The sequence below is a fragment of the Podarcis pityusensis genome (genome assembly GCF_964106645.2).
Source record: "Podarcis pityusensis genome assembly, chromosome: 1".
In the NCBI taxonomy this organism is placed as follows: Eukaryota; Metazoa; Chordata; class Lepidosauria; order Squamata; family Lacertidae; genus Podarcis; species Podarcis pityusensis.
This window is the reverse complement of record NC_138028.1, coordinates 44,742,146-44,768,866: the sequence shown is the minus strand read 5'-3', so window position 1 is coordinate 44,768,866 and position 26,721 is coordinate 44,742,146. Positions and strand designations below refer to the sequence as shown.

Genomic DNA, 26,721 nt, shown 5'->3' with positions numbered 1-26,721 from the left:
GCCCTTCCACCTCTCACCTCTGACATGACCCTTCCAGAGAAGAGGGAGACAGTTTAGAATTACAACAGGGGTTTGAGGGAGCTCACAGTTCAGAGGCAGAGGGGGAAAGTTGGGAAATAATGGGAGAGGAAGCACCAGGGAGGTGACAGCTGATGGACACAGTGTATTTAGAAAGCATTCCAGCCCCCCCCCTCAAAGAACCCAGTGAGCCTTGAAAGTAGGAGAGCAAAGAGCTCAAAGACAGAGGCCACTTCTCAGCACCCGTAGTAGAGAAGTTGAGCTTGACGAATGAGAAAGTGGAAGAGACGGGGGTGGGGTGGAGATTCACTCGAGACAACACCATTATTCCAAGAGGCTGCGTTCTAAGCCTCTCTCTGTATATATTGAATAAAAAGCAGGTTGTAAGGACTTTTTCTTGTCTTATCCGTCCCTGGCAACCTGCTGTGGAAGTTGTTTCCTCTGCCACCTGACACCCTGGTTGTATACCACCCTGAAATCTTATCTGATGAAAGTCAGCATAAAGATGTTTGAAATGAAGAAATTTGATGTGATGGAGTGCAGGTGAGACAAACGGCCCCTGGAGATGATATTACACAATAATATTACACAATAATTGTGAGATAGGATGATGTTCAGGTTCTGAGATCTTTCCTGTCTTAAGTAGTTCCGAGTTGTTACTCCAAGTAATTTACCTTGACTTCAGTGTGGGAGGATTCCTCCAGTTGCAGCTGCAAGGGCTTGGTGGGACTCATGCAATATCTGATGTTTTCCTATGGTTGTTTTGCTGTTGTTCCTTTCCCTGAGTACAGGAGTCACATGGTGGCATGAAAAGTTTGGTCTCCTCCTTCCACCTTACTCACAGTTGACTGCCCTTCTTGAGTTTCTTTTCCAGAGTTGCGTGTAAATGCTTCTCCCCTCTGCTCTGAATATTGCACATCTTTGGAGATCTGTGACTAAGAATAAATCAGCTGGGTGATGCTCAGTAAATGGGAGAAGGCAAGAAAGGGAAATTGTTTTTAACACGGCTGCTGATTCCTGCCAACCATCTCTCAGGTAAGTGATTGTGAAACTTCTATTGACTCCATACATGTGAATTCACACCCATATTCATTCTGGTTTGGCAGAAGTAAAATGAATAGGGGTGTGAATTCACTTCAGGCAAATAATATTGGGTAGATTTGGACCTTGCCCATAGTGTAGTGGTGTGTCTCTGAAGCAGACAGATGCAAAATGATCCACTTATGAAGCTACAGGTATTTGGAGCGACATAGACCCCTTGCAACAACCTCTGTAAAATGAACAATGCTAGGCATAGAGGAGGGAGAGAAAGGGGTGTGGTTTTGAGACTGATAGCTGTAGCTTCCAATGAGGAAATGACGTTCTCTCTTCAATCACCCTGCTTTGGGGAGTAACACTGAAGCATAGCTGTCAATTTTTCCCTTTTCTTGTGAGGAATCCTATTCGGAATAAGGGAATTTCCGTTTAAAAAGGGAAACATTGACAGCTATGCACTGAAGCAATGTATCTGAACTCTGTCCATTTCCCATTGTTCTTTGCCAGCTCACTCTCTTTTATGTCCAATGCCCTGTGTACACAGATACAAACACCTGGAGCCAGAATAGTACACGGTAATGTGTACACAGCCTTAGTTTCACTCACCACCACCCTATCCTCTTCTGGCCCTAGCAGTAGCTACATTTAACGTCAAACTCCTTGTTGTTGTTATTGTTTGCAGGTGTGTGAGTAGCACTGCAATCTGTTTGACCCTATGACTATGTTCTTTGTTGCGTGCATATAGGTTAGCTGTGATTCTGTCACCCCCCTCCCCAGTTTTATGGGACAGCTCCCCCTTTTAGGAGGGGCTGCTTTGCGGGCAGGATCTGGGTCCCCACAGCGATCCTGGAGTGGGTGGAGGTAAACTGCCCTCATTAGCAGGATCTCTGGCCACATCATATTCTGTCCGGCCAATCAGGGCTTGCCTGGGGCGTGGCTACGCCCGTTTGAATATTGGTGTGGCCAGGGAAGCAGCCTCCTTCTACTTCCAGCTGTGGGATCTCCCAGCCCACCCACCCTCTTTTCTTGCGTGGTTCGACTATGGCCTTGCTACGACTTATGTTGGTCGCCTGGTTCTCGGGGCCAGGTAGGAATTTTTCCACTTGGCGTAATTGGCACTAGCCATTTGGTTTTCGTCTACCTAAGAGGAATTGTCACAACTTTATAAGGTTAGGCATTGGGTAAGCCTTATTATGGGAGGGGAGGTTGTTGCCTCCGCCTGCCCCTCCACGTTAAGGGTATCCCGTTAAAGGGATCCGGGGTGTGTGGTCCCTATCTGAAGCCTGGGTGTAGGCTAGGGTCATAGCACAACCCCAACGGTGACCTTTAAGGGTCAACCACCGGAAGGGGGAGCCCTATGGTGTACATCAAATGACCATTTGATGTACACCATAGGGCTCCCCCTTCCGGTGGTTGACCCTTAAAGAGACGGGCAGGAGTCAAATAAACTTTAAAGGGGCTTAGCGTAAGGTCACACACCTGTACCCATCGATCTGAAAACTGACAAGTGTGGTGTAGTGGTTAAGAGCAGTGGACTCATAATCTGGTGAACTGGGTTTGATTCCCCGCTCCTCCACATGCAGCTGCTGGGTGACCTTGGGCTAGTCACACTTCTCTGAAGTCTCTCAGCCTCACTCACCCCACAGAGTGTTTGTTGTGGGGGAGGAAGGGAAAGGAGAATGTTAGCCGCTTTGAGACTCCTTCGGGTAGTGATAAAGCGGGATATCAAATCCAAACTCCTCCTCCTCCTCCTCCTCCTCCTCCTCCTCCTCTTCTTCAGTCCTTCAGAAAGGAGGATGCTATTACTGCAAATTTCTTCTGTAAAAAGCAAACAAATACCCAGGGTGGAGTTATATTTGTAAAAAAAGAAAAAGGTAGAAGTGTTTGTTGTTGAGTGTGCCCATGATAGTCAATGTGGAGACATGAAAATCTGTGCATTTTCTGAAGCAGGGTTCTTCTTTGGACTGGGCACAAAGTATGTGTAAGGTTGTCTGATGTGAAGTGGCCTGTTACCTGAAGCCAATTTTTTAGCAGGCACACTCCAATATTTTGTTTGCTAATGTCATTTTGAAAGCTGAAATTGCAAAAAAGAACAACAGGTGCTTTGAATTACCGTGAATCTCTGTCTTGCTTTTTGAACTTCATATTTAATAGTGTTTCAAAATGTTAAACAACAATTACACTGTCAACTCAAGATGCCATAATCATTCCCCAATAATTGTGGTGAAAAGCTACAACATCTGCAATGTACCGGATTAAAAAGTAAATAATCTTGGCTTCCTTTTTGCTGGTTGGGCATTCTTTCCCATTTTCCAGGGCCTGCCACACTTCTTTGAAGTCTCTCAGCCCCATTCACCTCACAGAGTTTTTGTCGTGGGGGAGGAAGGGAAAGGAGAATGTTAGCCGCTTTGAGACTCCTTCGGGTAATGATAAAGTGGGATATCAAATCCAAACTCTTCTTCTTCTTCTTTTTCTATTTGATTTTTTTGTCACCAAAGTATGCTACAGGATCCTGCCCTTGCTGGAAACCCAGAGATGAGGCGTATTGCTCACCTCTTCTGCCCTTTGGAGGGTGACTGTGCCGTTGGGGTGGTGACGAGATCACACTGGCCTATCTATTCTGAATGTTTTCTGAATGTTCTTATGGGATGCCAATAAAGGTGACTTGACTTGACATATCAGGTGCAGCAGGGAAGGTGATTCCAACTAGATCATGGTGTGTGCCCCCCACCCCCTCCACGCTGCAGACCTGATCTAGCTCTCTTCCGCAGTTCCAGGTGTTTGTTAAACAAAAAACAGCCAGCAACACTGAAGTTGTTGAACTGATGAAACTTGTGGTCATCACTTGCTCATTCCTGTAGCTTCACATTACTGAAATGTGAAAAGGGGCGAGGCTCTGACAGTCATAATTAAACACACTGAGTACTTGCTAGTTTGAAATATTCTTATAAGAGGTAATGCTGCCAGGTGCTAACATCCAATTGTCGATTTGTGCTCCAGACCACATGCAACTGAAATGATGTTGGCATCCTTTTCTAATGCAAAGGAGGTAAGAAAACATGTCTAAACTTTAAAGATTAATGTTGTGTTCCACTTATTTAGTTATTTAGATATCTAGTTACAGTGGTACCTCTGGTTAAGAACTTAATTTGTTCCGGAGCTAAGTTCTTAACCTGAGGTACCACTTTAGCCAATGGGGCTTCTCACTGCCACTGTGCAATTTCTGTTCTCATCCTGAAGCAAAGTCCTTTACCTGAGGTACTATTTCTGGGTTAGTGGAGTCTATAACCTGAAGCATATGTAACCTGAGGTACCACTGTATTTAGACAAAAATATGTATGTATTGTTTTCCATTTCAGGGCTGACTGAAAGTGTAGGAGAGACTAGTTTATGTGTTTATGACTGAAAGTGTAGGAGAGACTAGTTTCTGATTTTTTAATATAATGGAATATACTTGTGCTCTGTTTCTGTTTATTTCTTTTGTAATTTACTCCCCTTTACTGAGGACTTTAATATTCCGGGCTGGTAATTACAATTGGAATGAGATAATAAAGTATTATTATTTCTGCATGCCTGCAATGGTAATAATATAACTTTATAAGTAATCTGTCTAACTCTAGAAGGAAATAAAGTCATAGAGTGCATCCTTCAAGCTTTGTTTTCTTTGATAAGCAATGCCTTAATACTCTGACTGGAATTCTTTACTTACTGACTTACTTACTTACTTGAACTGAGTGTGGCTCACTTTGGATGGGACGTGTATAGAATTCTGCTGCTCATGTAGCTTGTCAGAATAAGGGTGATTAAATTGTGATACTTTCAATGTATGTTTTGTAGGTAATGTTTACTGATTAGAAGAGGAGACAGGAGGAGGTGGTTGCTATTCAGGATTAATTTAAGGGGCCATAATCTTGTCTATGGGTTCTGAAAAATATAGCCAACACTTTTTACCTATACTCTGTCATGACTGCATTATAGATTTTGTGGAAATCCTTGACTGTGATTTCTTTATAATATGATTTCACCATCTTCTTTTAACCATAAGCATTAAGATAAATTGCCAGAGTCTTGGTGCAATTTTCTACAAAATTTCAGTTTTGGTACATATCTATTCCATTCCGTTTTGAGGAGGAGGGATGGGTAAGGGAATATGGGCAATGCCAGGGCTTTTTTTCCAGCTGGAACTCACCTGAACTCAGTTCTGGCACCTCTCAGGTGGATGCCATTGCCATTATAAGAGAACAAGGGAGGCATTTATGGTGAGTTCTGGCACCTCTTTTTCTAGAAAAATAGCACTGGGCAATTTTCTTTACAAAAACTAAAAACAGCAATTTAGAATACTCTTAAGAAGCCCGTAGCAGCTTGCAAATATAAACAAGGAGTGAGTTGGCTGATTTGTATATTTATTTTGCATTGATATCATGCTGCTGTTGTTGAATGGTCACTTTAAAATGTGAAGGTTCATTATTGCTTCACAAGTTGTGTATGTCTTTAAGGGCCAGGGCCAAGGCAAATAACGAGACCCAGTCTTGCAGCTGTGAAACATAGCAGGGGCTGCTAGGTTGTGTTAATTAAGCTGTGTCAGCATTTGGGCATAGTATATAAGGAGCAGCACCTAGCTCCCTCATTACCCTGGGGGGTGGGTTGGTGGTTGGGTCTGGTTTGTTGTTGATGTATTTAGTGTATAAGGAGTTTTTGGTTTTGTTATTAAAACCTTGTTTAAGTTATTTTTGAGTCCCTTTTTAACGCATGGTCTCCTCAGCAAGCTCTCTGCAGCGCTACTAAACTGCAAATAGCCAACAGCTGTACCATATCAGGAGGGCTAGGCTGGATTTTTTGCTTCATTCATCAGGGTGTGAATGTTAGGATATTTCCGTTCCACCTTAAAAGGGAGCAGGCTTTGTGAGTCACAGAGTCTGCATATTTCCTGTTCACAGGAAGTTTATGTTTTCTATTGCTTTCGTTTCTCTGTGTCAGAGACTGAAGCTGGCAGTCATGTTTTTCTTTGTTCTGATCAACGCTGAATAAACTTGTAAATAATACTCTCCTGCGTGCAACTTTCGCTGTGCATTATCTGCTGATAGAGCGTGCATCGGCTCTGGAATATGGCAGGCTATTTCTGGAGCTCGTGTCGCTAATTGCTGATACTGTATCTACCAGAGGTCGATGGATCGTCCAGAGGCGACTTGTGGGGCCATGATGGACTTTGTCTCCCTGGCAGTATCCCAACAGTGAAGTCTGCTGCCAGGAGAAGAGCACACAGCATCATCCACACCCAAAACGAGTTATTTTATAGTTATTCTATAGAGCATTACAATCCCTGTTAAAACTGCTTGCTAAGATTTATGGCTGTGTGAGAATTGCTTAGTCAGACATTCTTGCTCTGCTCACAAGCTTTTATCTCTTATATCAGACATGTTCAACTGGCCGACCATGATCACGGGATCCTGGTCGATTGCGGGATTTAAAAAATGGGGGCCTGAATGTCTCCATCCCAGCCCCCCTGCTGTGTTCCTCTGCGTCAAGTGGGTAGTCCTTTGGCGTTAGCTGATGGTGATAGGTGATAGGATGATTGGCTTTAGCTCTGTGTGCGTTTGTTGTTGTTTATGCCATTCCCCCCTAAAAAAAAGCTCAACAACCCTGGTCAGTCCTCCCCTTGCACCCACCCACTCCACCCCACACACGCTCCTCCTGCCTCCAATGATAATGGGTTGATCACTGCCAGTTTTGTTATACTGGGAGTAGATCACAGTCTCTGGGGAGTTGGGCGTGCTGCTTCATTGCTCCACATGAGTAGAGATAGTTGCAGCAAACCATAACTTCCCATTATGTCAAAACCAGGAAACTATGGATAGGATTCCAAGCAAACTAAAATTTCCATATTAAGCAGAAGGATATGATGATTTCATACCGTGGCTTGTTTTGAAGGTGTCTTAATACTAGTTGTTTACAGTAGCTTCCAGGCTTGTTTGTTACTTGTGTGACCGGATTGGTGAAGTAGTTGTGTGCGCGCACACACATACACAAACAACTTATTAGGCTGCATTTGGACAATTAACTTCTTTTCAGTCAAAGGTTTACATAAGTCAAATTGACTTGACATTTAACTACACAGCACTACCTGGGAAATCAAACGTTTTTATTATTATTCAGTCCCTGTCCCCCCACTCGTTGGTTACCGGTCCAATTTTAAGTAACAAAGTGCTTACCTCTCTATCGGAACTAGGGCTGATCAAATTAGTCCCACAAAATTGTCACTCCGTTAGTATGTGGTACATTTGAAGGGGGAGTTTTTGTTAATTTGTAGGATCAAGTGTGTGGAATTTTTTGAATAACATAATGTAGCATTCTTTCAAGGGCATGCAGAGAGGGTGAGGATGGTAGCCAAACACTAGTGGCCAAAAAAAATAGTAACTGGGAAACACCCTGTTTTTTGAATGCTGTCTTCAGGCAACCACACCTGGCACCAACCTTCCTTACCATCTTGGCGCCAGTTAAACAATTTTTATTACTCCAAGTACTAGGGCAGCTTCCAAGAAAGTTGCTACAGTTACTCAGTCCAAGTGTGGATGCGTTTTGTTTTGTTTGTTCAGTTTTATTTTTTTGTTTTGTTTTACATTTGTCGTGATATTATGTTCATAGAATTGTGGAGTTGGAAGGGACCTTGACGACCATCTAGTCTAACCCCCTCCGATGCAGGAATATACAGCTGCCCCGTACAGGGATTGAACCTGCAACGCTGGTGTTATCAACATTATTCTCGAACCCTATTCCGAACTTAAAATTGGTAAGTGTAATGTTGGTGGTCAAGAAGAAGAAGAAGAGGAGTTTGGATTTGATATCCTGCTTTATCACTACCTGAAGGAGTCTCAAAGTGGCTAACATTCTCCTTTACCTTCCTCCCCCACAATAAACACTCTGTGAGGTGAATGGGGCTGAGACACTTCAAAGTAGTGTGACTAGCCCAAGGTCACCCAGCAGCTGCATGTGGAGGAGTGGAGACGCAAACCCAGTTCCCCAGATTACGAGTCTACCGCTCTTAACCACTACTCTCTCAAGGCAAATCTTTAAAAATGTAGTATAAACACCGACAACTGGGAAACACTGGCTTGTGAGCCCTCTGATTAGAGAACAGCCTTTAGCAAAGGTTTCATGGGTTCTGAAGACACTCAAACTCAGGACGAAAGGGATAAATGCACTCAGAGGAAGGCAAACTTGGCAAACCCTCACCATGATCAATTCCCGCTCAGAAACCTATGTCCTGTAGAAGGACATGTGGATCCAGAATTGGCCTCCACAATCACTTATGGAAGACAATCTTACTTGGGTTGCTGAACAACTTGGTGGGCTTCTGCATGAAGCATTGGCTCTGGATCCATTCCAATCTGGCTTCCACTCTGGTCATGGGACCAAGACGGCTCTGGTCGCCCTAACAGATGATCTCCACAGGCAGCTGGATCAAGGCGGGTTGGGGCCACTTATTTCTATTAGACCTGTTAGCAGCCTTCGACATGGTCGATCACGAACTTTTCGACCACCACCTCGACAACGTCCAGGGCACAGTCCTTCAATGACTGCGCTTGTTTCTCCCTGGTCGGGGACAGAGGGTGGCGCTTGGGGGGGAACTGTCGTCACGCCACTCCTTGGTGTGTGGAGTGCCGCAGGGTGCGATATTCTCCCTGATGCTTTTCAACATTTGTATGCGCCCCCTCGCCCAGCTTGTCCGGAGTTTTGGTTTGGGCTGCCATCAGTATGCTAATGAAACCCGGCTCTATCTGTTGATGGATGGCCATCCTGACTTGGCCCCAGACACACTGATCAGATGTTTGGAAGCTGTGGCTGGATGGTTACGTGGGAGCCGGTTGAAGTTAAATCCTTTGAAGACAGAGGTCCTTTGGCTGGGTCAGGACGATATGGGATGGGGGGGCAACTCCCATCTCTTGCGGGGGTGCAATTTGTGCCAGCACCGTCCGTTAAGAGTTTGGGTGTAATCTTCAGCGCCTCCCTTTCTATGGAGTTGCAGATTGCAGCTATAACACAGGTGGCATTTTTTCATCTCCACCAAGCTAAGCAGTTGGCTCCTTACTGCTCTTGCCTTGACCTAGTCACTGTGATCCATGTGACGGTCACCTCCAGGCTTGATTATGGTAACTCACTCTACGTGGGGCTGCCCTTGAGACTGACCCAGAAACTCCAGTGGGTGCAGAATGCCACGGCGAGACTCCTTACGGGGTCCTCGCTGTGGGATCACATTCACCCGGTGCTATACCAGCTGCACTGGCTCCCGGTGAAGTACAGGATCAGGTTTAAGGTGCTGGTTTTAACCTTTAAAGCCCTATACGGCCTAGGACCCTCGTACCTATGGGACCGCCTCTCCTGGTATGTCCCACGGAGGACCTTACAGTCTTCAAATAAAAACATCTTTGAGGTCCCAGGCCACAGGGAGGTTAGGCTGGCCTCAACCAGAGCCAGGGCTTTTTCAGCCGTGGCCCCGATCAGATGGAACGCTCTGTCACAAGAGACTAGGGCCCTGCGGGACTTGACATCTTTCCGCAGGGCCTGCAAGACACAGCTGTTCCACCAGGCCTTTGGCCCAAGGCACAGTCTGACCCCCTCTCTCCTTCTGTAATCCTCATAGAACTCTAGCCCAATGGTTGGCATTAATTTGATTCTGAATTGATTTTAGAATGTATTTCAATTAATTGACTGTGATTTTATGTAAACTGTGCTATTTTTACTGTTGTTAGCTGCTCTGAGACCGGCTTTGGCTGGGGAGGGCAGGATATAAATAAAATAATAAAATATTATTATTGTTATTATTATTATTATTATTATTATTATTGGCTATGAGTGAATGCTGAAGAAGAAGAAGAAGAAGAAGAAGAAGAAGAAGAAGCTCAAACCAATTGAGCTATCTGGTAACTTCAACTTTTTTTTGTTATTGCTTTATTGTATTGGAAATCGATTTGAGGGTTCCCCCCCCCCCCATTGTCACTATTTTCAGGGATCAGTCACATACCAGCATATTCAGGTTGCACAATTAATGTGGATTTGAATTTCCTGCACAACAAACCCGCTTCTCCAAAAGACTGGGCATTTTGCAACCAGGAAAGTGATGAAAAAATACCCTGGAAAGTGTGGAGTAGCACTTGCTTAATGCAACGTCATCTAATCTCTCTGCAAACAAATTCTCAACAAATAGTCTGTGTCATCTGGAAGTAACCTGATAAAGAATACAGTTATATAAAATTCAAATAAATCAAATTATTAGTCTGCTGCCCTCATAGGGAGTGAAAAACTTCTCTCCACCCCCCCGACAAAAAGAGTACCTGCAGCTGCCTTCTGCCACAGCAAACATCTTTCCCACAACAATCGAAACTATTCAAAAATGCCCACCCCGAAAGTTCAACAACTTTCATTAACAGTTAGTCAAACAACACTGTGGGTATTTGTTTACATAAGTGATTCCCACCTCCCCATCCCTGATGCTATAGGAGTATGAAGGAGTCACAGCAAGAAAAAGGAATGGAACCAGAAAAATGATCACCTGTCTGTGGGGAAATAAAATGCTGTATACATTTATTAAAAATTAAAAGAAGGACAAAGTGTAAGAAATGAGTCCTGAGCAAGTAATTCTGCCACTACAAGGGGTGGTGAAGAAGGATCTCTCAAAAAGCCAGTGAACTGGAAAACTTTGAACCCCCAACCTAAAGGTGTTGGAAGAGCCTCATCATCTCTGAGGAGTAGTGGAAAGGCAGGAAGCCTGGCAGGGCAGCTGCAAGTAATTCATGTGGAAGAGAAGAATACCTCTCAAAGATGCCCCCTCATTGCCCTCCAAAGCACTGGTGGGGGCGAAAAGCAAGCAGAACTTCAGGGAGAGTCCAGATATGTCAAAGACTGTCAGGAATGAGCCAGCTCTAAGTGAAGGCTTGCAGCCAACTGCAAAAAGCAGCCAGGAACAGGGAGAGTTAGATGTGAGACAGGAACATCTTCGGCTCTTCTTGACTTTGATGAGCAAGCTGACAAGGCAGTAATGAAGTGCAGGCTAGAACACAGCCAAAGCTCGGGGGGCCACCAGGTGGCGCATTGGAAGATGGCCAACAATAACATCTCTCCGACCCATACGAGGTAATTAAGAGGCTGCTATGGGAAGTATGCAGTCTTCCTACCCCCCCAAGGAGATGGGGGGGCTGCCTTGCCAGCGGTGTCCACAACGCACCCCCAGATTCGAGAGAAGGGGGTGCCGGTCACTTGGCACGAGCCCTCGATGAGGTCGGCTCTTCCTGACGCCGGTTCCAATCAGCACGTGCTGCTTCGCTTTAGCTAGGAATTATAATTGGAAACATATGATTGGAATGAAGCGAAAGCACATACATCAAGCAACGTTCGGGAGATAAGACTGCTGACTAATGGATCTCTGTGACCGGAGTGACGGATGGATAAGTCAATCAACTGATGAACCACCATTAAGAGACTGGTATGTTTGGAATGAAATAGAAGGGGGGGTGGAGGAAAAAACTTTTCTTTGCATTATGTGATATTAATAACCCTCCACCCCAGAAAGAAGATCGTTGCGTTTTATTAATCACAAGCAGGAATTCAAGAACTGTGTGGAGTGGATTATAGTTAAAGAGATGATTGGTAAACAACGAGAAAGGAGGAAAATTTTATGACGCAGTTTAAAATGGCGTCTCGCTAAGACAGGCTTGCCTGAGAAAGAAAGACAGGGAGAGGAGAATCAGGACCTTTGGAATGAGAATGACTGGAATGTGATCTTAACCTGACAGAGCCCTCCTGATATGCTTGGCAAGCCTGAGAAAATTAAAGGACAGACCGAAGATAATTTTTTTATGGAAGCGTGGAATGGTGGCTGTCCCTGAGTGATATGATCTTTGGAGAGTACAAAACCCACACAGAGGATGCCTGTCTCTAATCTGCTTGTGAAGATTATCAGAGATCGCAAAGAAAGGAATATATGATAACAACAAGAAGATGAAGAAAGTAATAAAGGACTATCTGGATTGAACTGGATAGAACTGTTTAATTAACGCAGCAATATAAGTGATGTTTGGACTCGTTCGGAGCTTGATGTATGGGTACCCCCAATAAAATTTAAAATTTGGCTGTATAATTTGGAACTAATGTGATTTGGATAATGTGATGTGATTGGCCTGTTAATAAAAATTATTTTAAAAAAAGAGAACACAGCCGAAGCTCGCCAGAAAGACAAAAAGGCGCAAAGAGTCTCAAAGTCAGCCTCTTAGACCCTAAGTCCTAAGGGTCGGCATATGGGAGGGTTGTTAGACAGAAAGCAAAACAAGAGATGTAAGAGACGTAAGTTCAATATCTTCTGTAGATCCTGGAAGGAGTCTTTAGAAGGGTCATCTTGAGTAATGATGTCAGAGGCTTTGTTCGAGCCGTCTGAAGTTATCTGTTTGTTTTTGCAATAAATCCTCCTTTTAATGATCTACGCTTATCAAGCTGGGAACCTGGGCTCCTGACAAAGACAGACAGACACCAACAACAGCCCAAGTGAGAATTCCAGTCAAAACAGTAATGGGTGTGGAAATGGCTGCTGTTTGCATATTCCCTCACTGTCAGGACCAGATTGACTTCCTGCAAAGCGGCAGTTGTTGACACTTAATTTCAAAGCTGCAAATATCTATCGCAAATTAACATAACTTGCACAATGGTAGCATTGTTTATATAAAGACCTGACGTGGGGGGGGGGGAACCCTGGATCAAATTGTGTTTTTGCTATGTGGAATGCAAGAACAATGAAATAGAAGAAAGACAATTCTCTACTACACATCAGGATGAAATCAACAACTTTTTACATTCCTAGTATTACCTTGGCTGAGAAAGAACCCCTGCTGTCACAATTTCTACTGTGGGTTCATAGCACAATAACTACATTACTCTTCAAAGTAAGCCCCATTGAATTCCATGGAGATTGCTCCCTGATAAGTATATACAGGATTTCAGCCTGAATTAGTTAGTCTTCAACACAGGGCTCCCATAAAATTCCAAGATCTATTAGAAAACACTATTCCCTGCCCCCAGCTTATTCACCAGAATGTCTTAACCAGAATTTGGAATAATGTAGGATATTACATGGACTTGGCTGGGAGACCAGGGTTAAAGGCACAACACAGCTATGAAACTAATCGCTGTATCTCAGCCTAACCCACAGGTTTGTTGAGCGGATAACATGGGGACTCATGAATTCCACCCTGAGCTCCTTGGAGAAATGGTAGAATGGATATAAACATAATACTGATAAATAAGGAATACTCAAAATAAAAAAGCCTCTCTCCAGCTTGCCTGGGGAACAGGAGTGGGTGCTGGCCGAAACAGCTCTTCAACGATGTTGCTCCCGCAACCTGGGACCGGGCTGACTGGCCTTTATCTTCTCTGAGGCCAGGGGCGGTCCCGGCCCCCAGGAGACCTGCCTCTCCTGGCCTTAAGGCGAGCACTCCTCCTGGGAGAAACCAGTTCCCTCCGCCTCTCTGCCCTGAGCCTCTGCAGCTCAGGAGAGGCCGGTGGGTTACTGGACCCAGGGGGAGACTCACTTTCCCCTGACAGGGCTGGGAGAAGCGCACCTGTAGGAGCCAGAGTGGATTCACCTGGTGCCTGCTCCTGAGGATCCGGCACAGGTGTAGGCGCTTCAGAATCAAGGCCCTGCCCCAGCTCAGCCGGCCCTGGAGGCGGGGACTCCAGTGCAGGCTGGGATTCCTCCAGTTCAGCCTCTGAATCGGATTCCCAGGCCATCACACCAGAATTCTTTGTCTTTTACCGTGATGACTGAATAAATACAGTGGTACCTTGGGTTAAGAATTTAATTTGTTCTGGAGCTCCGTTCTTTCTTTTTTTTAATGTATTTTTATTAAAGATTTTCTTGGTTTACAAAAGTATGTGCAATCTCTCTCTCTCTTTTTCTTCAAGTAACATTTTTTACAGATCAGTTTCATTTGCTGAGACATTGGGAAGAAAAGGGGGGAAAGAGGTGGAGGGGGGAAAGTGAGTGGGGGTGGGGTCAGGTGGCAATGTTTCTATTTTCCTTAATATATGTGGGTAATATATGTGGGGTTTTGCGTCAGCATCGCTTGTGCAGGTTCTCTGCTATTCACTTGTGTTTCTTTGTTGGTGATGGAGGTTGGGGTTGGCCTAGAGTGTGGTTGTTTGTTTATGATTGGCTGTGGTGGTCTTTGTTTTCATGTGTGAGTGGGGGTGGGTGGGTGTTTTGGATCAGGTTAGCCATATTGATTTGTATGCTATTGGTGGATTTTTGTCATTGTCTTGTTGGGCTGTATATGTGATAAAGGGGAGCCATACCAGGGTGAAGGTGTCTTCTTCTATTTGTCCCCATGTCAGTTTCAGTTTATTGGGTAATTTTTCTAGTAAGGCTGTTTCCCATACTATTTGGTACCATTGGTCCATGCTTACTCCTGAGAGGTCTCTCCAGTGTCTGGTTATGATGTTTCTGTCTGCTGAAAGTAGGTGGGTTATGAGTTCTTCGTGGTGTAGATGGGCATTATTGTCTTGGAAGATGTTTAGTAGGGCCAATTCTGGGGTGATTTCTAATACTTGCTTAGTTATTTTACATATTTCTTGTATGGCTTTTGTCCAGAATAGTTGGATTTTGGGGCACTCCTACCACATGTGGAGATATGTGCCTGTGGTGGTGCACCCTCTCCAGCATTTTGGTGAGGTTCCTGGTCGTATTAGTGCTAGTTTTCTTGGTGTTGGGTACCACCTGTAGGTGAGTTTCAGAGTTAGTTCTTTTCTTTTCGTTGATATGGATTTAAAGGGGGGTTTAGACTGCATTCTGGTCCATTGAGTGGAGTTAATCTCATAGCCTATGTCATCTTCCCATTGTTTTTTGATTGCGTCTAGGGGGTTCGTGGGATTTTGGAGTAGTATTTTGTATATTGCGGATACTATCCCTTTACCGTGTCCCTTTGTTGTTAGGACAAGGTTTTCAAAGGTTGTCAGGAGCCTAGTTGCTGCTAATTTTACTGCTGGGTTGTTTAAGAGGGCATGTAATTGGTGTTGTGCTAACCAGGGCATTTGGGTGTCTTCTAGTTTGTCCTGTATTTCTTGGGTTGACAAAGATTTGTTATTTTTATAGAAGTCTATTAGGCGATATAAGCCTTTGGTTTTCCAGGTTTTTATCTGGAGGTTTTGTGCTACATGGTGGAATAATGGGTGGTACGCTAGGGGAATTAGTGGGGATGGGGTTGAGGATAGTTTGCCTATTTCTGTTTTCCATGCTTTGAGCATGGTCTGTGTGTACCTGTTAAGTGTTGTGGGAATTTTCCTTAGTTTGTTTGGGAGGAGTGGGTATGCTGTGGTGCAGGTATTTTCTATTGTGTGCCTCTCTAGGTGTATCCATTGTTTTGTCTCATCTTTTAGTATATATGGGATTATATGGTGTATTCGGTTGGCAATGTAATATGCCTCTATGTTGGGGATTCCCCATCTTCCTTCTGAGGTGGGGAGGTGCAGGTATTTGGGGCTTATTCTTGGTTTTTTATGTGAGAAGATAAAAGAGTGTAGTTTTCTCTGCGATCTGCGGAGTTTGGTTAGGGGAATCCAGCTTGGGAGGGTTTGGAATAGGTAGGTTAGTTTTGGGAGGGTGATCATTTTGATCATGGCTATTTTGTCTGAGAGAGTGAAATTCATGTTGTTCCATCTCTTTAGGTCTTTGTTAATTTGTCGCCACAGGGGCTTGTAGTTGTGGAGGTACAATTTATTGAGGTTTCTGGTTATTTGTACCCCTAGGTATCTGAACTTGGTGTGGCGAAGTTTTATCTTGGTGACATTAGTGAATTCTTTTTGGGTGTGAGGAGGGGTGTTGAAGCACATAGTAGGCTCGACACCATTGCAAATGTGTTGAGTTCTCTGATTAGGGAGGTTGCTGTGCTTATGGGGTCTGCTGTTGTGACCATTAGGTCATCTGCAAAGAGCCCTAATTTATAGGTTCTGCCTTTTATTTCCACTCCCTTGATGTCTGTGGCTGCTCGGATTCGGATTGCTAAGAGTTCCAGAGCCAACTGGAGGTCTGTTTGTAACCTGAAACTGTTCTTAACCTGAGGTGCCACTTTAGCTAATGGGGCCTCCCGCCGCCGTGCTACCGCCACACAATTTCTGTTCTCATCCTGAAGCAAAGTTCTTAACCTGAGGTACTATTTCTGGGTTTTCGGAGTCTGTAAATTGAACCTGAAGCGTCTGTACCCCTAGGTACCACTGTAATATGTAAGAACTTTCTGGTTTCCTTCCTGCCTCTTGGTGCCATTTAGGAGAGGGAGAGGATCCCTCAAGCCTGGCAGTCTGCCAGCTCTTCATAGCTGCCACACTGGCTGAGGAGCTGAGGGGAGTTGGAGTCTAACAACATCTGGAGAGCTGTAGGTTCCCCAGCCCTGTTTCATGTGAGATGGCTGGGGGAGATCTAAAAACAGGAGCAAAATATCATCAGTATGCAGGTGACGTGTGTCTTTCTTTCCTTTCCATGTCTCCAGGAGCACTTAGAGGCATTCCTAACAGCTGTCTTGAATTAATGGGCTATATAAGGGCCAATGAGCTGGATAAACGAAACTCTCAATGTAGATAAGAGCATCATACTTCTTGATGGTGACATATTCCACCAAGAAGCAATTAGACCTATTATGGGTGGAGTGGCCTAAGGTGGATCACAACAGCAGCTCTGGCGCCATCCAAATTTATGGTTAAAAAAACCTTAAGAACTGGATCTTCAAAAGATTGCAAACCACTGCCTACGTAACTGTGAACCCGCAGAAAGAAATCTGTACATTTTATTTCTGTCCAGCGCATAGTTTATTTTACAGAGGGGTAGCCGACAATTGCAACAAAACCAACCAGAGGTGCCAACTTGTGAGGGGGGGGTAACGTTGTTCATGTGATGTGACACGCATGTGACATCTTGACATCCAGTGCATGACGTCTTGACATCTGGAGGAGCTAGGGGCGGAGTCAAACTCAGTGGCTGCATAGTTTCAATAGCCTGCGGCTTCTCCTATCCTGGCATTGCCACCAGTGGGAGACTGCTTGAACCCTCCTCCCCTCCATAGCAGGAGGAGTCGGAGTCGGAGTCGGAGTCGGAGTCGGAGTCGGAGTCGGAGTCGTACCATGCTGGGCTCCACGTTTCACCTCTGTGCTTATGTGACATTGGGGGTCCTGGCCTTTACCCCCCAAATATTGAGGGGGCCGAAAAGGGCTCGGCCCCCTGGAGCTGGCGCCCTTGAAACCAGCCAAGATTCCTGTGGCGTCTTAAGGACTAACAAATTATTTATAGCATAAGTTTTTTATGTCTACTTCACCAAATGAACCCTTGTACAGATATCTGCACAGTTCACTAACTTTTTGTTTGTCATTGTTCTGCAGATGGAGGTGTCACCCTGCCATTTGTTGTGTGTGAGAATCGTACAAATAAAAAATCTACGAAAGGCAGATTTATGTGAGTACCCCCTTGTTTCCACAAATCTGTGGTAATGTTGACTTCTAACAGGGGTTCTGTGCAGCAGAAGTGCCTTTGCATGATAATTTATTTATTTTTAAATGATATTTATTAAAATTTCAAAGAATACAAGAATTACACAAAAACAAAAAGTAAAAATACAAGAAAATACAAAATACAGAAAAAAGAATAAAGTTTTTAAAATATAACAAAGAAATGAAAAATAAAAAGAAACATACAAAATAAAAACAGTTAAGAACACATTAATTTTCCATAGCATATCTTCCTTACACTTATTTCCCTGGACCTCCTCGTACCTCCCTTTTTTGTATTCCAGTTCAGTTTGTTAGTTCAGCAAATCCTTACCATTAAGCTTTTACCCATTTGTAAACCTTTTTTCGTATCTCTTAAGGCATTACAGCTGGAAACCACTTAGTTTCTATCCAACATCCTTCTAAGATTCATTAATTTTACAATATTTCTGTAAATAGTCTTTAAATTTCTTCCAGTCTTCTTTCACCGACTCTTCTCCCTGGTCTCAGATTCTGCCAGTCATTTCTGCCAATTCCATGTAGTCAATCACCTTCATCTGCCATTCTTCCAGAGTGGGTAGATCTTGTGTCTTCCAATACTTTGCAATGAGTATTCTTGCTGCTGTTGTAGCATACATAAAAAAAGTTCTGTCCTTCTTTGGCACCAATTGGCCGACAATGCCCAGAAGAAAGGCCTCTGGTTTCTTCAAGAAGGTATATTTAAATACCTTTTTCAGTTCATTATATATCATTTCCCAGAAAGCCTTAATTCTTGGGCACGTCCACCAAAGATGAAAGAATGTACCTTCAGTTTCTTTACATTTCCAGCATTTATTATCGGGCAAATGATAGATTTTTGCAAGCTTGACTGGGGTCATGTACCACCTGTATATCATTTTCATAATATTCTCTCTTAAGGCATTACATGCCGTAAACTTCATACCTGTGGTCCATAACTGTTCCCAGTCAGCAAACATAATATTATGTCCAACATCTTGTGCCCATTTAATCATCGCAGATTTCACCGTTTCATCCTGAGTATTCCATTTCAACAGCAAGTTATACATTCTTGACAGATTCTTAGTTTTGGGTTCTAGCAGTTCTGTTTCTAATTTTGACTTTTCCACCTGGAAGCCAATTTTCTTATCCAAATTATATGCCTCCATTATCTGATAATAATGAAGCCAGTCTCACACTTTGTTTTTTAGTTTTTCGAAACTCTGCAATCTCAATTTATCTCCTTCTTGTTCCAAAATTTCCCAATATGTCGGCCATTTGGCCTCCATATTGAGCCTTTTCAGAGCTTTTGCTTCCATTGGTGACAGCCACCTTGGGGTTTTATTTTCCAATAAATCTTTATATCTTATCCAGACATTAAACAATGCTTTCCTGACAATATGATTTTTGAATGCTTTGTGTGCTTTGACCTTATCATACCATAAGTATGCATGCCATCCAAATACATTGTTAAAACCTTCTAAATCCAAAATGTCTGTGTTTTCAAGAAGTAGCCATTCTTTCAACCAGCAAAAAGCTGCTGATTCATAGTAAAGTTTAAGGTCTGGCAGGGCAAATCCACCCCTTTCCTTTGCATCTGTTAATATCTTAAATTTTATTCTGGGCTTCTTGCCCTGCCAGACAAATCTAGAAATATCTCTCTGCCACTTCTTAAAACAGTCCATCTTGTCCACAATTTGCAATGTCTGAAATAAAAACAACATTCTCGGCAATACATTCATTTTTATCACAGCAATGCGGCCCAACAATGAAAGTTTCAAATTTGACCAAATTTCTAAGTCTTTTTTCACTTCCGTCCAACACGCATGATAATTTTGACATGGCGGTAACATAGTAAAACTGCTGCCATTGCGCGAAAGCAGATAAGCAAGGAAAAGATGCTAAGATTATATAATTCATTTCTTTTGTTTATTTGATTAATTATTTCAAAGGATAAATTGTGTTCCTCTGTGTGCCCCAAAGTGCACAAACTTTAAATCCCAGAATGTTTTGCATTCAACATGCTGTTAAGGCTTTGAAACCCCTCCAACATCTCTCTGATGAAAATAGGGACATCCTCTTCCATTATCACTACTACTCCTACTCCTATTACTACTACTATTGTTCTATTTATACCCCACCCATTTGATTGGGTTGCCCCAGCACCTCTGGGCAGCTTCTAACATATATAAAAACATAATAAAACATTAAACATATTAAAAAAACCTTTCCTATGCAGGGCTGCCTTCAGATCAGACCCTCCATGTCTGATGTCCCTGATTTAGAGAAGCCGTCCCGGTTTCTGATTTGATCCTGGAATGTCCCACTTTTCCTCAGGCTGTCTCTATTTTCATTGGAGAAATGTTGGCGGGTATGGAGTTATTCAACTCCCAAGCTGTCTGAAGGCAATCCTGTATAGGGAATTTTTTAAAAAAATATGTTTAATGTTTTATTATGTTTTATATATGTTGGAAGCTGGCCAGAGTGGTTGGGGCAACCCAATAAGATGTATGGGGTATAAATAGTATAATTATCATTATGGAATGGGACGTCCTTATTTTCATTGGAGAAATGTTGGAGGGGATGTCAGATGGTTTGGCGGTTGGGTAACTCAATATCCTCCAACATTTCTCAGATGAAATTAGGGACGTCCTAAGGAAAAGCAGGGCATTCTGGGATCAAATCAGAAACCAGGATGGTTTCTGTAAATCCGGGACTGTCCCTGAAAAATAGGGACACTTGGAGGTCTGGTTTGAGGCCGAATGAAGGCTAGAGGAGCAATCCTTTGCTTTAATACACCACACTCTCACTGCAGCTGAAAGGTAAGCTTTGAAAAACAGGATGGGAGTGAGGCTTACTCAAAATGGCACATGGTTAGTTGCAAACCCAGCTGAAATTCAAAGGAATTTTGTCTCACATTGTAAAAAGTTAATTATTGCTTTATTGCTGAACTGTGTGTACTATGGTGCTTCTTTTTTCATTTACTGTAATATGTGTTCAGTACAACATGTCAGGATTGCTATGATAACCGACAGAAAAGTAGGCATTTGTGCTGGATGTGTGTCCTCTGATGTAAGTACCTGTCAGGGAACTGACATCGGAGCTAGAGGCGGAGGGAAGGCTCTCAAATGATACTGGAGAAGGGCCCAGAAGGGAGAGAGGCAGCTCCGCAGATGGGGAAGCAAATCAGCGCAACACCAGGGATAAAGAGGGGCTGATGGGGGAATCGGCGAGAGGGCTCCAGGACTCTTCACCGGACACCAGCGGGGAGAGCACGGGTCCTCCGCTACCCATGCCCACCCTGCGCAGAAGACTTCCGCGCAGAGAGAGTAGGAGGAGACTGGGTGTCAAACAACTTTTATGTTGGAAAAGATTTAAGAAACGCCCACTGACGGATTCTGCTAGCGACTGAGGCAGCCACGAAGTGAAGGGCTGCCCAGACTGAAAGGTTTAGCAAGGCAACAAAGCCTGGAGAGGCGGCAACTTATGCACGAGCAACCCATACACATTACAGTACCAAACCTAATTATCAAGAACAAACTGTAACATACTTAGGCAGTTTCTATTAATTAGAATTGTATAATTTTGAATTTAAAAGAGCAGTAGCTTACATAGGCAGAAAACTTGATTACATCTTGCATGAGCTATGATAGCTATCCTGTAATTTGAATATGAAGGCTGTCAGGAGGACAGTGATTTGAGGAGCATCTCAGTTACATATCAGATATAAAGAAGGCACAACACAGACTGCGATAAAGGTTACGTGAACTATGGAAGTTGGGAAAGGGCGTGGGAGGAGTTTATAGCAAAACTGTAGCTCAGATTGAACTTCTGCCAATTGCGCTCATTCATGGGGAGTGCTGGGACATCACTCGCCCAATAAAGGAGGAGAGCCAGAAACAACAATATATACTGTACATGACTCTGGCACAGGAGCAATGGTTACCATGAAGAAGTTCAGACATGAACATGATGCTAGCTCCCATCGTTCCTGAACATTGGCCAAACTAGTTTCAGCTGACGGGAGTTGAAGACCAGTGCTATTTTTCTAGAAAAAGAGGTGCTGGAACTCACCATGAACACCTCCCTCATTCTCTTAGAATGGCAATGGCGCCCAACCATGAGGTGTTGGAACCGTGAGGTTCCGGTGAGTTTCAGCTGGAAAAAAAGCAACCATGCTAGCTACCCTGCTCTAATTCTATTACAGAGCCGATCCATAATATAGGCTTCTGTTTGTTTTTCTATAAACATACAAAGGCCCATCTAGTCTGGCATCCTCTTCTCACAGTGGCTAAGCAGGTGCCTTGGGGACCATAAAAAGGCCCTGAATGCAACTGTGCTCTCCCCACTTGTGTTTCCCACCAGCTGGTTTTCAGAGGCATTCTGCCTCCGACCAAGGAGAGGGAATGTAGCCATCGTGCCTGGTAACAGTGGATAGCTTTATCCTCCATGAATTTCTCTAATTCTCTTTCAAAACTGGGGCCACCGCTACATTTTATGGGACAAATTTCATAGGTCAACAATGTGCTGTGTGCATTGCTGTGTGCATTTCTTACTTTTTTGTCTTGAATCTTTCAATGTATGAGAGAGGGAGAAAAACCTCTCCCCCTCTGCTTTCTCCAGACCATGTACGGAGCAACACCATCTTCCGTCAGTGGCGGAGCTTCATGCTCTGGCACCAGGGGTGGAGAGCAGGCAGGGGTGGGGCTGGTGCACGTCCCGGGGGCGGGGCAGCTGCGATGGCACCATGGGATCATGCTGCCGGGGGCGGTGTGCTCCCCCCGCACTCCTCTTCCTCTGCCAATGTCTTCAGTATGTCCTGTTTGCGAAGATATCAGTGTTCCACTGGTTCTCTCCATCCCATAAGGCTTATCTTATGCAATCTCTAAGACCAGGAACTCTACCCTGTCCATTTGGCTTCTAGCATTAGCACAGAAACACCTATACATGTGGCCACAGCACCACCTGCATCCCCGATCTCTCTGAATTATTTATCCTGCATTTTATACTGTGAACCACCCTGAGATCATATGATTAAGGGTGGTATATATCAATCTAAAAATTATTACAGTTATGTCCAGCTCGCAGATAGTCATAGATGTGACAGTCTAGATATCCTTCTAGATAACTCCACATCCCTGCTGGCTTTCTACCTGCATAAGTGCCCTTGGGGGTTTCTGAGTTATTTTGGGAAATTGAGATTCATTAGGTCACGAAATGGGAGGCATTTGGCCTCCTAGCCCTGCTGATGAACTCGCTTGGCTGCTTAACTTGCTTGTTACATTAGCTTGACACTTTGTCGCTGGGGCTGACACATCATGTCAACTGGGAATTCCCTCTTGTTCCTTGTCCCTTGCTAGATGATTCTAAATCTATACCTCCCCCCCAGATGCTGATGAAGCCAAATAGATTCAGGGCAGCCCAACTTTTCATATTAAGTGGATCATAGGAGTATTTAGACATGGAACTCATGGCCCGCATACTACCTTGTCGCTGGGGTGGGGGTGGGGTGGAGAGCAAGGCCAAAATTGGATGCCATCCCCTCAACCCTCATGCTGCTTCCCAAAGCTGCATAAACGAGGTGTCAAGCTTTGGGAAGGAGACACGAGGCTATGGCAGAGTCCTAGAGCTCTTCTTTCTCCTTCCCAAAGCTGGAAAAGCTCTAATTAGGCTTTGGGAAGGAGCAGGAGCTGGCAGTTCTGGAGCAAGACTTGACTTCCATATAGAAATCTTGTCAAATACCTTGTGCTACACTTCTACATGACCATCAAATGGACTAACATGCCACTATGCATACATTTGTATGCACAGGAGCAGTTTGCATATGCATTAAATCCCACTCTCTTCCTCCTTAAATGTTCATGGAACATTTCTCCTTTCTGTGCCACTGGTTCTCCTTTCTGTGCCACTGGTAAACTCTACTATATATAGTCCAAGAGACTGTATGGCAGGGGTGGCTAACCTCCACCCACGCCCCCCCCCACCCCCCACCGGTTGTTGCTGGTCTACAATTCCCATCAGCATCAGTCAGCATGGCCAATAATCATGGATTATAGGAGTTGTAGTTCAGCAGCTTAGACAGCATCTTAAAAAGCAGAGACATCACCTTGCTAGCAAAGGTCCTTATAGTTAAAGTTATGGTTTTCCCAGTAGTGATGCATGGAAGGGAGAGCTGGACCATAAAGAAGGCTGATCGCTGAAGAATTGATGCTTTTGAATTATGGTGCTGGAGGAGACTCTTGAGAGTCCCATGGACTGCAAGAAGATCAATTCTTAAGGAAATCAGCCCTGAGTGCTCACTGGAAGGACAGATCATGAAGCTGAGGCTCCAATACTTTGGCCACCTCATGAGAAGCGAAGACTCCCTGGAAAAGACCCTGATGTTGGGAAAGATGGAGGGCACAAGGAGAAGGGGACGACAGAGGACGAGATGGTTGGACAGTGTTCTCGAAGCTACCAGCATGAGTTTGACCAAACTGCGGGAGGCAGTGGAAGACAGGAGTGCCTGGCGTGCTCTGGTCCATGGGGTCCTGAAGAGTCGGACACGACTAAATGACTAAACAACAACAACATCAGAAGGGACACCTGTTAGTTACCCCTGCTATGTGCAATTAGCTGAGAGGAGGTGTTTCTATATTGCCTTTCATGTTTGCTCATTGTTTGCATCCATCATATATTAATTGATGTTTGCATCCATCATATATCCATCATATATTAAAAGGGCAATTCACCAAAGGCTTGGTTAAAGAGGAATGTTTTTGCCCTACGCCACAAGGTTTATAATGAAGGTGCCAGGCTGCTTAAGAGGCTTCTTTGATCTCTTAAAAAAACTGCTTTCCTGTATAAAGGGAATTCATTTTTTCTATCTTCTTGTGCTAAGGAACTTGTAACTCTAAAAGTGGGGCAACCGCTAATGATAATAATGTGTTGATTCCTTTAATAATAACAATGCATTATAACCTCAAAATATAATGTGGTTTGGCCTGAAATGCTTAATTAGTTTAAGCCTGTGGAGAACTGTTAAATGGGTGATTTATGATAGCTTTCTAAAACAAAACAAAACAAAACAAAACAAAAGATGTTCCATCATAAGGAAACAAACATATTGTGCTTAGTCATCATTTCTTCTTAATATGAATTTCACCTGCCTCTGAGAGAAATAGGACAACAGGAACAAAACATGGTTTTTATATCCTATATATGTCCTACTGACTTAGCTCTGACTTGTGAGGTCAAAAGCGGCAAGGGGGGAAAACGCTATCAGGAAGGAATGTTGTAGATTGTCCATTCATTAGACTTTGTCAGATGGGTGGCATAACAACAACAACAACAGAGCCACACTGTCCTATAATAACTATATTATTTTCTTCAGGCACTTTGAAAAGTGGCAAGTGATTATTTATGCATAATTTACTAATTAACTACAAAATAACTCTTCACTTCTTGCCTGTTTTCTAAGCTCCTCAAAGAATCTGATGCAATCTGCCACAGCACTAGCAAATAAGCTTTTTGGGTGCTGTGTATCTATGGCTTTGTGCCACTGACATACCAAATTGACTGAAAATATTACTGTGGGATCCTTTTTGCTACTCCTAAAGCTTCCACTGTTTGTAGATGAAATAAGTGTTATATAACTTTGCCATGTGACTGGAGTAGCGTATGGGTGGGTAAAAAATAGAGACAACTCACATATACTGAATCCTAAAGGCTACATCAGTACGGTCCTACATGCTTATTGGTCCAGCTGATTAGCATGTAATGTCAAACCATGATTTAGCATTACAAGGATGAACTGCAGCAAACCACAGGCTGCTGTGACTCTTTTTCCTCCTCTTTTTGCTAGTCAGAGCCTCCACCTAAAAGGCTACAGGAAGTCATGGAATCCTTCAAACAGGAGACATGACCTTTCCCACATCTACAATGGAGTTTAACTGCCTTGACTTTTGAGCCACAGGTTATTTGCTAGGCTTCCAGGATAACTCTATAACCCCCAATGGACAACAAGAAAGATATGTAAGCCAGAAAAAATATGCATGACCCTATGATATACAACCACCCATACAAGTGAAATATGTATTTCCACATATAATATGCAACAGTGCATACAAGTAACTAGGGACAATGAAGTCCAATTCTTTCACAGTGCTTATGCAATATAATAGATTTTTATGGTATAAAAATTAAAATGGATGAGCACAGAGAAGGGATACAATGAAGAAGTGACTTGGTTTCCATGTATTCTCTTGTAAACACTGTGTGATCATGACAATGGTAAACATTAAAGTTAAGGATTTAATGTGGCCTAATAATGCATCTTAAATTGACTCTTTTTAAAACAGTTAGCCAGTCTGATTGCTATGTGAGCTTGTACCTGCCAACAGCTTCATTTGAAAGACCTCGGACCAAGACTGTTAAGGACTGTAAGGATCCAGTATGGAATGAAACCTTCTACTTCAGGATACAGACGCGGGTCAAAGTAAGGCACAAAGTCAACGATTAATAATTTGTCTGAACTCCTCAGCCATATTTAGAATACTGTTTTGCTAATTTGTTACCTACAAAGGACCCACCAAAATCATTGCTTATTTGGGTACAGAGGATGAGATGGTTGTTAGTTATTAACCTTAAATCTATTAGCAGCTATTAGTCATGACAGGTGGAATAGAATGTCCCAAATGCTCTTTTTTTCAGGGCTTATGCTGGCACCTTACCTCACATAACCTACCCTAGCTGAGCTAGGGTTGGGCCCTTATGCTAGCATATCTCTGGCAGAGCCAGGAACCTGTTCCCTGAGCTGGAAATTCACCACATCCCAGCAGATCTAGGGTTAGGATTGTGCTCTTAGACTTTCAAGTTGCCACAAGACACACTGTTGCTTCAACTGTTGCTATGTTAGTATACACTGGGTACTACTGCAGCTATATGTTACTTCAAGATGTAAGCCATTGTTCGAGTAAGAATAAGTAACTGATTCAGATTTAGAAGATAGTTTATGCCAGTTTTCTCTCTTTCATGTCCACATACCTTCCGGTGCCTTTTCTGTCTTCCTTTCTAATGTATGGAAAGAATGGGCTGACCCATTCTTTTTTCTAGTTGTTTGGGCTTTGTGGTCCAGAAGCAAGCCTTGATGACTGTCAAGGCTCTGGGAAAGCTCTCCTCTCC

General features: G+C 43.6%; 1 protein-coding gene across 3 annotated transcripts in view; it reads left to right on the top strand.

Annotated features, from left to right (window-relative positions):
* The first annotated feature begins 1,029 nt into the window (after positions 1-1,029).
* The window catches only part of LOC308472145 (cytosolic phospholipase A2 epsilon-like), a 59,690-nt gene continuing 33,998 nt past the window's right edge, over positions 1,030-26,721 (top strand). The window contains exons 1-3 of one of the 3 annotated variants that reach the window (XM_080996713.1): positions 1,030-1,053; positions 17,458-17,530; positions 25,899-26,035. In XM_080996713.1, coding sequence (XP_080852839.1) covers positions 17,458-17,530; positions 25,899-26,035 — 210 coding nt within the window. In that variant the 5' untranslated portion in view covers positions 1,030-1,053. Of the gene's footprint in view, positions 1,054-3,978; positions 4,103-17,457; positions 17,531-25,898; positions 26,036-26,721 lie in introns of those variants that run through there. The other 2 variants (XM_080996712.1, XM_080996714.1) reach the window with 2 other exon arrangements.